Source organism: Microtus oregoni, unplaced genomic scaffold, assembly GCF_018167655.1.
Source record: "Microtus oregoni isolate MIOR12 unplaced genomic scaffold, Mior012 000053F_ref0000044, whole genome shotgun sequence".
Lineage (NCBI taxonomy): Eukaryota > Metazoa > Chordata > Mammalia > Rodentia > Cricetidae > Microtus > Microtus oregoni.
The window spans coordinates 10995290-11009302 of NW_024543829.1; the positions used below are offsets into that span (position 1 = coordinate 10995290).

Here is a 14013-nt window from a genome sequence, read left to right on the forward strand (position 1 = left end):
TTCCAGCTTTGAGTGTTCCAGTCCTGTCAACAAATCTGTCTTTGAAGGAGACAGAGAGGGAGGTGAGTCTCACAGGTTCCAGGTCAGCCAGGGGTTAGATGTTCAGGTGCCGTCCTTACAGACAATCTGTCCTTGCATGTCCTTGAAACTGTTTGGTGGTGCTGCTGTCACACTGTTAGAATTGCTTTTATTACTGAGCCGTAATATGGATGAGAAATGGAAATGTGTGTGTAATCTAGAAAGACAAATAGTACTGAGTGATGTCTGATGGTCACAAAAGAAGTCTGATAAATGATAACTTTTTTCATAAGTATTGTTAGAACATTTCTATCCCTTAGATTTTGTTGTGACCAAAGTTGTATTGCATAAAATAATGCAGTTGTTGTTTTGGTGGTACAGACATTGGGCCCAGGGCCTTTTGCACCCCAGGTAAGGGCTCTAGGATTGTGCTCTATCCCATGTATAAAATGAGGAAGCAAGTCTAATCAAAAGTTATCCTTACCCTGTTTAACTTGTACAGACTCCGTGAGTGAGCTGTGTTAAAGTAAGGTATCAGTGAAAACCTGTGAACTAAAAACTCAAAACAGACATTTATTTATCCAGTGGTCAGTAACTCAGGAATATCTTTTATTATTTAATTCTTAGCAATATGTAAAATTACCATAAGTCATAGAAGATTCAGTACACATTTACATTCTTAAAAATAATTCTTGAGGTTGACAAAAATGTTCCTTTTCTAAATGAGTAACAGACTAATTCCAGAGATGGTTTTCATATTTGGCTTGAATTGTCCACTTTTGCTTTCCAGTAGTAGCGATGTAGAGGGGTGTGTGCCCAGCAGACTTGGGAGTTGGAGCTCAGTGGTTGCCTTTCGGCTGAAGGAAACAAGTTTCAGGCCCATGCACAGACGCCGTCAGTGGATGGTGAGACAGCTGGTGTCTCCAGGTCTTGCATCGAAACCTTTCTTGGATGTTAAATAATTCTTACCAGCCTTTAGGAACTGCCTGCATGCTTGATCAAGTCAGTACATAGAGAACTACCTGGACTGATGGTATTGTTAGCCTTAATGTTGGAGACAGGGTTTCTCTGTGCAGCTCTGGCTGTCCTGAAACTTGCACTGTAGACCAGGCTGGCCTCGAACTCAAGAGATCCACCTGTCTCTGCCTCCCAAGTGCTGGGATCAAAGGTATGCGCCACCACGGTTTGGCAATGTTGGGGTTCTTAACTTACCCCATTTACTAAGGAATTCTGGAACTAAATAAACATACAAGCATTATGTTTTGTTGTTGTCGGTAGACACAAAATGTTACTTTTTAGCTTGGTAAAACATAAGATTTCCAAAATATACCTGAGCAGTTAAGTCTGTAAACTAGTAGAATGCTAACTTTGAAGATAATATACATCGGTTTTACTAAAAGAATGGTATTGTAGTTAAATGAAAAAATTCAACAAGTGAAACAACACTCTAGGTATTATTACAGGGGTGGTGGAGTTTTATTTTGCGTCTATTCTAGGGCCTGTCCACATTTTACTATATAGCAGAACGTTAACAGATTGAAATTACAGTGACAACTTCTGCAGAAGGCATAGAGAAAAATTTTTCTACATATGGTAAGAATACGAAAACAGGATTCTGATCATTTGTTCCTCTCCCACTTGAAATTTTTTTCTTTGTAACTTGAAGGAGGAGTATCTTTTTCTTTTTGGTCTGGGGAGAAGGTACTATATAAAATCCCTGCAAAATTAGTATGTCTGTTACTATAGACATGTTGGCCTTGTGTCGTGTTGAATGTTGGAACTCTCTGTTGCTCAGCAATCAAAGGGACTCAGGGGAAGCCTTTCCTCAGGGCTCTGTTCTTCACCATGGTGAACCTACTAACGAAGACCTGAGCAGAGTGGGGGTCAGCTAAGTAGTGGTAGGTTCTGACAGTGGCAGGGGGCAGCTCCACAGCGACCACAGAACATGCTGTTTGCATGGACGAGCAGCTTGGGGCCAGGTGACAAGATGTTTTTGCGATGTAGTCCACGAGCCGGTTGAACTGTTGCTCTGACAGTCTCTCCCGGGCACCGTCCATCTGCGGTCCAGAAACACGGGTTTGTTAACAAAACTATCTTCCTGGGTATACTTGTTCATAGTGTCTCCTAGGTCATCTAGTGAGCTATTCTGTTCACATCCGAGATAAAGCAATATCTACCCGATCTCCATGAGGCTATATACTCTGCTTAGAATAAACAGCTCATTTTGCATACAGTTCCTGTGTTTAAAGTTAACCATTTGATAATGCTCATTAACATCTGTCATTGCTTTTTACCAAGCAGCCCAGGAGCAAAGAAGCAAAGTCCCCTGAGCTTAAATGTAATAAGTATGCAACTCAGCATCCCAAAATAAAAGTTGCTCTGGTTCGCAGAGCCGCCTCAGTTTGTCCGAAGGCAGGGATGAGGCTCTCATCCACACCAGAGCATTTTTACAAAACAAACGCCTACCTTTTTGAACTGTAACATTTTCTGTTTTTATAAATACTAGGATTTAAAGCCAGAAAAAAATAGAAAAACTGGGCAGAGGAAGGGGAAATTTTTATGGCAAAAAGGGAGGATGCAAACTACATTTATAGTTTATAAAAGTCTGGCTTGTCTTCAGTGGAACTCAAGAACTGAGAGAGATAAACTACCAAGTTCCTAACTGAGACGGTCTGAGGAAGCACCCATCAAAGGCAGTCGGGACTATAAATTCTTATACTAAAGTCCCACGGTTATCTAGTGTGCAGATCAAGCTGAGTAGGGAATTGGCAGAGCTGACCACTGGTCGGTAGAATTTGTGTGTGTGTGTGTGTGTGTGTGTGTGTGTGTGTGTAAGACCACTTGAATATTGGCAAGGATTCTGGAAGAATTAGAAACATCTTAATAGGGTGTTTTGGTTCTCAGAGTTGTGGTAATGTAAAAATTTAAACAGGGCTCAGAAAAAAAAAGTAGTTAAAAGTATAGAAAGTTGTAAAAAGCTACAGAAAACAGGTAATAAAGGGGCCTGCCAGAGGAGTACATTAAGGCTTGTGTTATTGTTTGGGTCTTATATTTTTCAGCCTGAGAAAGAAAAGGAAAGCCTTTAAGATTCACTGACAGATGAAAGTTGTGCACCACCAGGCAGAGGCCAGAGCTGGGATGATATCATTGGATGGGGCCAGAGTTCAGCTGGAGAGCTTGGAATATACAAAGGGCTTAATTGCTCCTCCTGAACAGCAGCAGGAAAGCCTGTGTTGTCAAAGGAACCTGGCCAAGGAATAAATTGACCTCCTGACTCATTTTGAGCCTCTCTTAGGAGATTTTAATAATGTGCCAGGCATATTAAGCAATTATCCCTAAAAAATGACTGCATTTAACCAAGAAAAGCAAAGCTAATTTAAAAAGAAGTCCAAACCTGCCATATTTGAATATGCTCAATGATGTCATCTACAAATTAATTCCTTCCAAAATTCAAAGGAGTTCTGTTTCTAGCCTCTAAGGTGAAGGACACTTTATAGAGCTTGAAATACTGCATTTGGTTTTCACAGCCGAAGGCTTAGATCAGATGGTGCTTGTCCTGCAGCTCCAGTTTTCTCCCTTTGGGGGAGGGTTAGTGTTGCAATACAGAGGAAGTACAGTGTGGAGCGTGAGCACTGCACGTCTACTGCACAGTACCAGGTAGAGGTGTGTGAACTTGCTTATTTCATGGCTGTCTTGGACTGCTTTGTGTTTCTGCCTCTGACCGCCATTCCTTTATCCCTGAACAGCAGTAGGTTTGGATGCTTCCATCTCATAGCTTGCCGAGTTCATCGCCTTAACCTCCAGCTTCTACACATGCCAATTAGTTAACATAAAAACAGCAGGTCTCACGCCCTGATCCTCAAACAGAATTGCAAACGAGGATGAGAATTCAGAATCAGCACAACGTGAGTCTGACAGCTGAAGATCTGAAATAATTCTATGCCAACTAAGAAAAATACTGGTCACAGATATTTCTTGGGGCTTGGAGGCTTCTCCAGGACTAAGGACTTGAAGGCAATGCTACTGTCTTTTGCCAAATTCTGCAGCCAGATCACTGCTGCTTTGTTGTCAACTGGATCAGAAGATCTCTGGCAGATCTAATAAAGTCAGCCTGGACATCCGACCCCTGTTTACTCCCAGAAAGTCATCAACTGAAAGCAGCAGTGTGGTCTTAGTGCCAGCCCCAGCTTAAAGCCTGACTGATGACAGTCCAAGAAACGGGAGAGGTCTCAGGAGATGTTGTGGTTGGCTGCTTTCCATCTGCTAGATAATTCTACCCACATAACGTGAGGGAGACAGGATCCCATATCAGGAAAAATATCATTAAGGAATTGGGCAGGTCCTGCTGGGGGTGTCTGTAACCTTGGTTGTCAGTCTTCAGTGTCCAGTAAGGACTACCTCTATCTCACATCTTCTAGGTCAGTAATTAGGGTGTGGCTCAGGCCACCACCTGGGAGGTGCACAGGAAGAGCCCTTTCCCAGTGGGACTGTAGACAGAGGCCAGAGCCCCTCTGCTCAGGCCGGGCTCACTGCTGCCTCCTGGTGTTCCAGATGCTCTACCTGAGCGACCATTCTAGGTGAGCATTGCCAGGCTCCACCTAGAGTTCCCATGCACAGGGGGATGTGGCCTTCCTGGTTCCTTCTACAATGCCTACCTGTCTCCTCTACAATCCTCCCTGGCTCTCCTGGTCTCTGAGATGCCTAAGTACCAGTGATCAGGCTACAGCTCAACCCCGTGAAAGCCAGCCCCAGTTGTCCTGTTTAGAACTGTACCTCCACATCACAGGCTACTCTTGGTTGCTTGAGCTGCACAGTGAGCAGATTGTTTTGCTTGGTGTCCTGTGCACAGTCGATCTCTGTGATGGGGAAGGCCTGCTGCTGTGTGTCTTCACTGATGCTTACGACAAAGAGCACTTCTGATGTCAACAGCAAGCACCCTTCATGCTCCTGGCCTGAACCCCTCACCAGAACCACATCCAGAGCCATGTGGACTTCTGGTCTGCCCAGAGACTGAAGCATTTTCCTGTTTACAAGGAAGAAAGTGGTCAGGAGCCAGCCTGAAAGACAGTCACAACAGCTATCACTATATTAACCATCGGGGCATGTTCCCTCCTTCCCAAGGACAGGGTACACCTCTATTAACTTGATGTTACAGTATTTGCTACAGCTGGCTAAAAAATTTGTCAATTATCAAGTTGATTCTGGTCAGTATAACCAGCCCTTGGAGAAGAGATTTTCTTATGCCTCATTTAGGTATTTATTTTCCTATCAATCAGAAATGACACCCCCAATTAGAACTCTGGTTCCCCAGAGAATTTTGATCCTTGTTGCAGGCCCAGACTTTGAACAGTGTGTATCCTAAGAAATCCAAGTAGCGCAGATAAATTTGTTTTTTTCTCCTTGTGTTGCCCAGGCTGTCTTTGAATTGACAATCCTGCCTCAGTCTCTTACAGCTATTATGTTCTACCACACCCAGCCTGTGGAGCGGAGTTCTCTATCCAGCTTCAACCTAGGAAGAGCAGCCTTTCCCTAAAACTGCCCAAGATGCTGGTGTCAAAAACAGCTGTTCCTTTGGTCTCCCCAGACACATGCCCGTTATCAAGACAGCAAGCCAGGGTCTGTTGACGCACAGTGTAGATGTTAGCTGAGTAAACAGCTCAAGAATTTTACCAGACATATTTGACATGGCTGTTTGGAGCTTGGTCAGCATGGAGATCTCTTGGCTGATACCGCTGTTTGGGAAGTTGAGAAAGGCCAGCTCCATGTAGAATACCTGCAGTAAGAGAAGCAAAGGAGCTCGCTACTTCCTGGAGAACAACTCTGTGTGCTACAGTGGTTATCTGACAGCTGTCCATAAAACTACTGCTTCCACAGGGGTCACCTAAGACCATCAGAAAACACAGACATTTGCATTACCACTCTTAGTAGTAGCAAAATTAATTTTATCGTTGGGGGTTACCACAACACGAACTGTTTTAAAGCGCCATAGCATTAGGAAGGTTGAGAACCACTAACTTAGAGGAAGCATAATGCTCCTGAGAGAACTGGTCATTGACAGTATCTTATATGCCATATAAAACTTAAATGTTTTAAAAGTCACTGTTACTTGGCTTTGCTGCTTAATACAATTTTTCTATGTTATGACTGAAAAACAACAAAACCAGAAACATACAAAAGCACATGGTTCGCCTAGATGCAGTATTTAAATTTAAATGACTTAATCCAGCTGTTAAACAAGATCTGTATACATTTATGAGTGCTCTTGGGGCCTCTGGTTTATTACATGCTTTCCCTGGTGCCAGTACCAAATGAGGGCACCCAGCAGCAGCCACATAAGCCTCCAAAGAGACTCTCCAGAACCAAAGATGGTACAGTGTGTGTGCTTTCTGAGGGCTTGTAAATGTTTATAAACGAGGCATAGTCATTAGACTAAGAGTTAGTGGTTTGTAAAACCTTCAGTGTGGTAGTAAAAGTTTTACAAGAGTGACGGAAACCAAAAAGGCCACGTGAAGCCCTGCTCTGAGATACTCTTACATAAGTTCCTAGGCCTGGGAAACATGGAAGAGACAATGGCATTAAAACCCACTCGGGTCTGGAGCAAAAAGAACACTTTTTCTTAATAAGTAAGGGAGAGTTTAACCTTTCGTTCCACCTCCGAGTTGTAGCAGTCTGTACCGTCAGTTTCCCTGGGAGTGGACTGGAGTGGAGAGGGGAGCAGAAGCTCGGCTGCTAGTGTGGCCTCTCAGAGGATGCTCTGGGTATGTGCCCTGTCAGAACTGAGGTACAGGATGCCTGCTGATTGGCCAGATGCAGACAGAGTATCTTGTCTGACAAGTGGGTGGCCGCTCCTGTAGTCTGAAATGCCAGCTAACTTGCCTGCTGCATGGCCAAAAGGATACCATCAAGTTTAAGTAAAAAGGTAATTCTAGTCATGTTTACTACAAGGTACTTTAATGTTGTGCCAGGAGGCTTCCTTTCACACTGTCCGTTATGCACAGCACACAGGCACAGTTAGGAGATGTCCTAGCACTGTCAAGCCCCGAGTCTCCCAGCCTCTGCTTTGGGGAAAAGGATTTTAGCTGGACACCATGTGTCTTTGCTCTCATTGGCAAGGAGACACTGATGACTCCCAAAGATGAGTGTGCATTCCCTCTCCTGCTCTCCACAGGCACAGATATCTTCCTGACCTGCTTGTTCCAGTTTATCATATGAAAAGTAAACATTCTCTTCTCTGTTGCCATACTGTTCAAAACTTCTGACCGGCTACTTTTAAAGTCTGAAAAGGGGGTGGGGGGCTTGAAATTAGTAACTGATGTTACTAATTGGCAGCAGTCATACTCTGTACATAAACATTAAGATGAAAAAGATAGCTACTAGTTATCCATTTTGTTTTTCATCCCTTTCCCATGTGAAAGACTAGATTCAGAGAACTGAGCAGGAATGTATATTAATAGGATCTCAGTTGGCCTGATTTTTTTTAACCTACTTACCATAGCCAGTCTGTGACACAAGTTCTGCAGCTCCCCCAATGGGTTTGGTGAAGACCCCCATGATTCCTTTCCCCACGCCTGAGATGACACCCTTGGCCTTACGTCCTGCTGAAGCCTGGGTCTCGGATGTTTTCTGGAAGTTCTGCATTGGCTGATCAACTATACCAGCAATTGCACCTGAAATAACACAAGGTTCCAAGTGAGGACAGTGGCTTAACGTCTTTGATTATAGAAACCTCAATCTGGAACTCAGTTTAGTCTCGACTGAAAAAGAATCTCTGCCCTCATTATAACGTTTTATTGATCAATCTAAGTATATCAAGGGACATTTACAGTAGATGTTTTCTTCATCCAAACAATGTTCAGATTGGGTTTGGTTCACAAGTCAGGATCTAGAAACTTAAGACTCTTCAAAACTACAGAGAGACTCTGTCTCAGAAAATAATAAAATAACTTCCTTCGGAATGTTATCTGTAGTAGTACTTTCTTATTGGGACCACCAGTCGCAAATAATCACTTATTATAAAAGCTTGGCCTTAGCTTAGGCTTGTTCCCAACTAGTTCTTATAACTTAAAATTCACTCATATTTTTAATCTCTGTTCTTCCATGTGGCTCATTACCTCCATAATGCCCCCCTGCTTCCTTTGCGTCTGGTTGGCAACCCCATCTTTCTTCCTAGAGTTCTCCGTAAGTCCAGGCTTACTCTCTTGTTTAGCTATTGGCCATTCAGTTTTCTATCACACCAGTCACAGCAGTACACTGACACAGTGTACAAATACCCCACAGCAGTTACCCCTGTGCCTCTGCAGAAGTAACACATTCTGGGGGGAACCCCTTTCTGTGTCCCCATTTCTGTGTGGGGTGGGGACAGGTACCCGTGGAAGCCACAGGAAGGCGTCAGGTATCGTCCTCTAGTGCATCCTGCCCTCCATTTTGGCTAGGCTAGCTGCCCAGTGCTTGTCTCTACCCTTTGTTCCTGGGTTGCATGTAGTTATGCCCTGCTCCTTTACACACATGCTGGGGTTCACCCAGTGACCCGGGATTTCACAGCAACCGCTCTTGCTGGCCTGTTTCACCACTCCTTTGACTTAAAACAATTATTTTCTAATAATCCAACATTATCACTTAATTTTTACTTAATAAAAGTAATTGTTGACAGATTATTTCTGTTATATTGAGAGCTTATGAATTGTACAAAGGCCTCCACCCATGAGGTCATTTAACATCGCAATTCTATGCGTAAGGCCAACAAACACAGCGAGGTTAAGGGATTTTCCCAAGGTCACACAACTGTTGAGTGGTTGGACCTTGATCTGAGTTTGGGTTATTTGCTTACTGTTTTATCAAACAGCTTCGTTTCTCCTTTTCCATATTGAAAAAACTACCTTCTTTCTTTCTTTAGTTGAGGTTTGGCTACACTACTGACTTCACAGCCTTCCCGGTGCAGCCACCATCTTTTAACTGAGCTTGAAGGCAGTTAGAAATGAAAGGCATCCCTCCCGGCTCTTATAGTCCTCTACCTGAGGGGTCAGTGATGAGGTCAGGAAGGGCCTCATGGGTTCTGACTTTCCATGATGTAGCAGAGAGCTCCTTAGCTCAGGAGAGATTGCTTTACAACTGGCAGGAACACTGCAAATGCACAGTCCCTTGGTGGAAATTTCAGTGCATGTCAAATCCCATTATTCCTTGTGCCAACAATTCAAGGTCTCTTGGGTAAAAGGAGATTTCCAGGTCTCTGTTAATGACCTGCTAATTCCAAGCTGTCTTCCACTGAGCACTGAAACAGAAGACTAGACTAGCTCCTTCGGGTCACATCCAAGGGGACTGCTCTTCATAGGCTCCAGGCCTTTAGGTTTTAACAGACATTTAAGTTTATGAATTGACAAACTAAGAATTTGCCAGCGGTGACAGCTTAGGGTAATGCCACCCACACCTAAGGAAATAGGTGATGGAGGGGAGATGACGGCTTCCAGCTGGTCCTAAGAGCAGGGCAGCATCTTCTAGCACCCTAGGCAGCTGGTGCTGTTGGTGGCTGGGGGTGGGGCAAGGAGCAGTGCAATGAAGACCCAGGGACTGGAGTCTGTTTTGAAACTGGTTTGTAGCCCAGACTGGCTTCCAAGTCACTACAGAGGCAAGGATGGCTTTGACTTCTTGATCCTTAATCCTCCACCTAATAGCTAGGATAAATAATTGCAAATATGCCATAAATTATTGCCAATGTTTCAGGTGAAAATGCCCTTTCCCCAGTTTGGCTTTCATTATAACTATTGACTCTGAGTTGTGCAGGTGTTTGCCTCATTTTAGGATCTTCCCTCATTTCCCTTCCATGTGCCAGACCTAACCTGGGCAAGGACTGTGCCCTTTATAGCTGATAACATCCACATGGGGTGCTCACTTCCGTCTCCTTAAGTGAAAACAGGTACCTCAGTCAACTCCCTTTTGATCTCATACTTTCTTATACTTACTCAAGACTCCAATTGCAGTGGTTTTGATAGAGAAAAGTGGGAACCCTGAACTCCAAGACGAAGTGTTAGATTCCGCCAGTTAGAGAGGAGTTGCAGGGTCACTTGTCTCTAGTTCAGCCCTAGACTCTGCAGTGAGCAGCAGCCATCCTTCATATAGTCCAGAGGGCCCCTGTTTTGTGTTACTGACCTGGAGAACAGAGGCTGTTTGGATATGAACAGCCATCCTATAGTGTGTAAATCCGGCTGAGGGAAGCAGCTCCTGGGGGCTTTAGGAGGCCTCTTCCTAGGTACAATCCAGCCAAATCCCACCACTGCTAAGTTCTTTACTGTCATATGCTCAAACTGCCCTAAGATTTGAAGTAGTGGAAACTGATCTCAAGATTTGTCTGTTGGCAACCAGCCTGTGGAGGGGGTGGTCACACAGAGAGCTGTAATATGAAGTGAGGTGGGGGGAGGGGGCACCCATGGACTCAGTGCTAGGCCGTAGGCAGCAGGGGAGCAGCACTCTGAGCTGTGGGAGGCCTGTCCCGAAGAAGCAGGAACCACCCAGTGCTTCCTTCTCTCTTCTGTGACTCCAGGATTCCACAGGGCATTTATTGTTCATCTGTTTTGATGGCAGATTATCATAGAATGCAGTTTTTGTTGTTACTGTTCACAATCGGGGTATAGGCCTAAGCTAGAACACCATACTGCTGGGGTACCTACCAATGAGACCCACATAGTGCAGTTGGCATTCCAGCTTGGGGCCAGCTTTTCTTGACAGAACCAAGAGCAAACTGGGAAGCAATTAAACTCGAATCTGTCACTCTGCGAGTCCCAGCTAACTGAAAATCCAACTGCTGGGAGCAGATCTGATGTCCCAGGGCCTCCTTAAGTGCACCTCCTCTGTTGTTCCCGCCCTCCTATCATAGCCTGTTTAGTTGGGGCTTCTGAAAGCCCCAGCCGCCTCTTCCCAGAGTGCGCCAAGACAGGTGAGACCCAGTACAACTGTATCGGTTTAGTTAGGCAATAGGACCCTTGGCGAGTGGAAGAGGCAGGACTTGGATATGGAAGTGGTCAGCTTTTCCTAGCATGGGTCCAGGGCACAGAAGCATGTGTGGCACTCTGGGTAAGTGAAGTGGATCTGCTATGTGTAAACAAAGCCAGTGCCAATTCTGCAGGGCCGGCAGTCCCAAAATGTGGGACTAAAGCTCGGCCAACGCCCTGGTGGCTTCACTGACTTGGAGCCGCATGGCCGGAAGTAGCTTCAGACGTCCTTGGACTTTCAAGGGCTTCACAGCACTCCAGTGTCCCAAGAAGGCAAAAAGGGGGCACGTTTAGGGGAAATGCAGTTTCCCCCCCTGGAGCTCTCAGCTGTTCATTCTACTGTCCTGATTGGTTCGAAGCGGGGAGCCCTGAGAGGAGGCGACTCCAAGGCTGCTGAGGGGAGCACAATCACACGTGTGAAAGCACTCGTCAGCCCTCAAGTGCTCTGTAAATACATCTCAGTACTGAGTCCTCAGAGAGGGGAAAGTCTGAGAAGCTAGAATTTCAGTCCCTGCTGAGGGCTTCAATTATTCTACAACAGCAGCCCCAACCTGAGCAGAGCTCTGAGCTACATGTGGCAATTTTAAGCACTTTCTGGGGATCATTGAATGGTGACAAGGAGGCTTGTTTCTCTTCCTCCTGGCACATATCTGATGTTCTGGAGCCATGCACTAGAGGATGGCTTGTATATTCTGTGTGGCACAGACAGGCCCTGGAACCCCTCGAGGAAAGGAAGTCACTTCACCAAGCTGGAGCCATGCACTGTAAACTCTGGGGAATCCAGAAATGTCTGTAGCTCTTAGGGGAGGGGTGTTAGGGATTGGAGTTCCTGGGGTCCCAGCTGGCCAGTGCTGGCACTGGTGGTAGGGGTGGAGTGGACACTCAAATCATCCTCAGATGCAGACAGTACATAAGCCAGAACGTCAGAGGAACACAGCAGAGCTTTCTGCCAGAAGGTAAATTCTGAACAGGAAGGCTGGTGGGTGACAGAGCTTCCTTGTGGGAAGAGTCAGGACCAGGATGGGAACAGCTCAGATCTCTGAGAAGGTGAAGGGGGCAGTTGTGCCACAGCAAAGGTGACTCAGCTTCAAACAGCCCAAGTCCCCACATCACCACCGTGAGGCCCCCAGGATAACCTACTGTCAGTCCCTCTGGACTGAGTGACATCAGCGGACTAGACTTTCCCAACAACATTCCTATAGTTGCTCAAGTGCTGTTCTGAAGTCAGGGCAATATTTACAGTCCCTTGAATTGTAGAACATGACAACGATTTGTGTCTACCCCATATGTGCCCTGTGGCCCCTGCCTGCTCACTGTTTCTTATAACTGCATTATCAGCTCCAGTTTACAAACACCCAGGATTAAAGCCCTTAAAATCTTGTCTAAGGTCACTAAGAAAGGACTTGGGTAACAGCCTGGAGTCCAGAGCCCTGAGGGACACAGTTCTGTCCACTGTCACTCTACCCTCCATCCCCACCAAGGAGTCCCATGGCTACTGGACTGCAGAATCAAGCAGGAAGACTGCTGGTTTACCCAGAACTCATCACAGGTCACTGGCGTCCTCTTTCCGCACGTTATCAAATGACAGCATCCCACACCACAGATTGTTACTGCTTACATAATCTCCAGTAATTCAACCTGTGCTTGGAACATTTTACCGCTTCCTCCCACAGCCTCGCCAGCTGTGCTGCTGGGTGGGGAGCTGAGTGGAGATCAGGATAAGGGAGGAGGAGGTCTTCCAGGCTCATCTCTTCTCCTCCTGCTCTGCACCTCCTTGTCGCTTTGATCTCCACACCCTGCAAACTCCCTGGGATGCATGGGAGGCAGGGCGCCAAGCAGTCCAGCTTTAGATTCCTTTGTAAGCAAATAAACAAAGAGCACCCTTGGAGATCCCAAACCCAGCTCTGCACGTTTCTAGCTCTGAAGCTTCCTTTTTATAGATTCTTCCAAAGCAACTGATTTTCAAATACTTGATACTTTGAAAGACCCACAGCCATCTTCACCTCCAACTATACCATCTGGCTCCTTAACAAACAATAATTGCTTTGAGATGGGCTGATCTGAAATATATAAATTGAAGGGGAAGCTGGCTCCTCACCACAGTCTACATGGCATGTGTACACTGCCCATTCTGCTCAGACAACAGCACGCAGCATGATTATGGGGTGAACGCTGTGGCACGGCTGTGGCTACTCCTGAAGGGGTCAGGGGTGTCCTGTGGAGCCCTTGCACCAAGCCCATGATAGGCAGGGAAGGACGAGCACAGGCACTGTGCCAGGGTAGTCCTGGGACAGCCCTGTTAAGGAGCACAACTCAATGGAATTGGTCCCATCCTATGCTCCACAGAAGCACTGCAGGCCTCCCAGCAAGTGTCCAATCCTCTCTAGGCTCAGCTCTGCCTCTGAAAGGTCATGAACTTCCTAACCACTCCCACGGAGAAGGCACCATGGCCATTCCTGGGAGAGCTGCAGAGCTGGGTGGAGGTGGGCAGGGGTGCCACAGTCCCTTACCGAGCAGGCTGATGCCCAGCCTGGACAGGCCCTGCCGCAGTCCCTCGCCCAGGCTCTCAGGAAGCTGCCGCCGCCACTCCTCCTGCCGGTTATAGTGCTCTTCATCCAGCGAGAGCCGGTCCATATTTCGGGCCAGGCTGGTAGCCAAGTTGGTGATGGATGTCAAGGTACCTGAGGGCACAAGAGCATGGGTTGATTTACTTGTCACAGACATGGCGGACTTCGGGTGGTAGCCCTGGAGGCTGTAGGGTGGGACAAGGAGAAGGCACACCAGCAGCACTCGAGTGCCTCCTTGATGTGCCATGGGGAGTGAGTGACACTCGAGACACTTGAGCAGAGCAGTGCTAGCATCTCTAGTGTGCAGCTAAGAGCTCCACGCCCTTCCAATCATTGCTGAGACTTGGGGAGATACTTTCCAAGGCCTCCATGGGGTCCAATTTTAAAATTTACCTGCGCATGCGTGAGTGCGTGCGTGTGCATGTGGACGTATGTATGCTAGTGAG

At 46.3% G+C, this 14013-nt stretch overlaps 1 protein-coding gene across 3 annotated transcripts in view; it reads right to left on the reverse strand.

Moving 5' to 3' along the window:
- Window positions 1-605: 605 nt before the first annotated feature.
- Window positions 606-14013, reverse strand: part of Vps13b (vacuolar protein sorting 13 homolog B) — a 470084-nt gene continuing 456676 nt past the window's right edge. For all 3 annotated transcript variants that reach the window (XM_041637454.1, XM_041637453.1, XM_041637452.1), the window contains 5 exons: window positions 13511-13681; window positions 7509-7685; window positions 5689-5791; window positions 4792-5041; window positions 606-2075 (listed from right to left, as the gene is read on the reverse strand). In XM_041637454.1, coding sequence (XP_041493388.1) covers window positions 1827-2075; window positions 4792-5041; window positions 5689-5791; window positions 7509-7685; window positions 13511-13681 — 950 coding nt within the window. In that variant the 3' untranslated portion in view covers window positions 606-1826. The remainder of the gene's footprint in view (window positions 2076-4791; window positions 5042-5688; window positions 5792-7508; window positions 7686-13510; window positions 13682-14013) is intronic.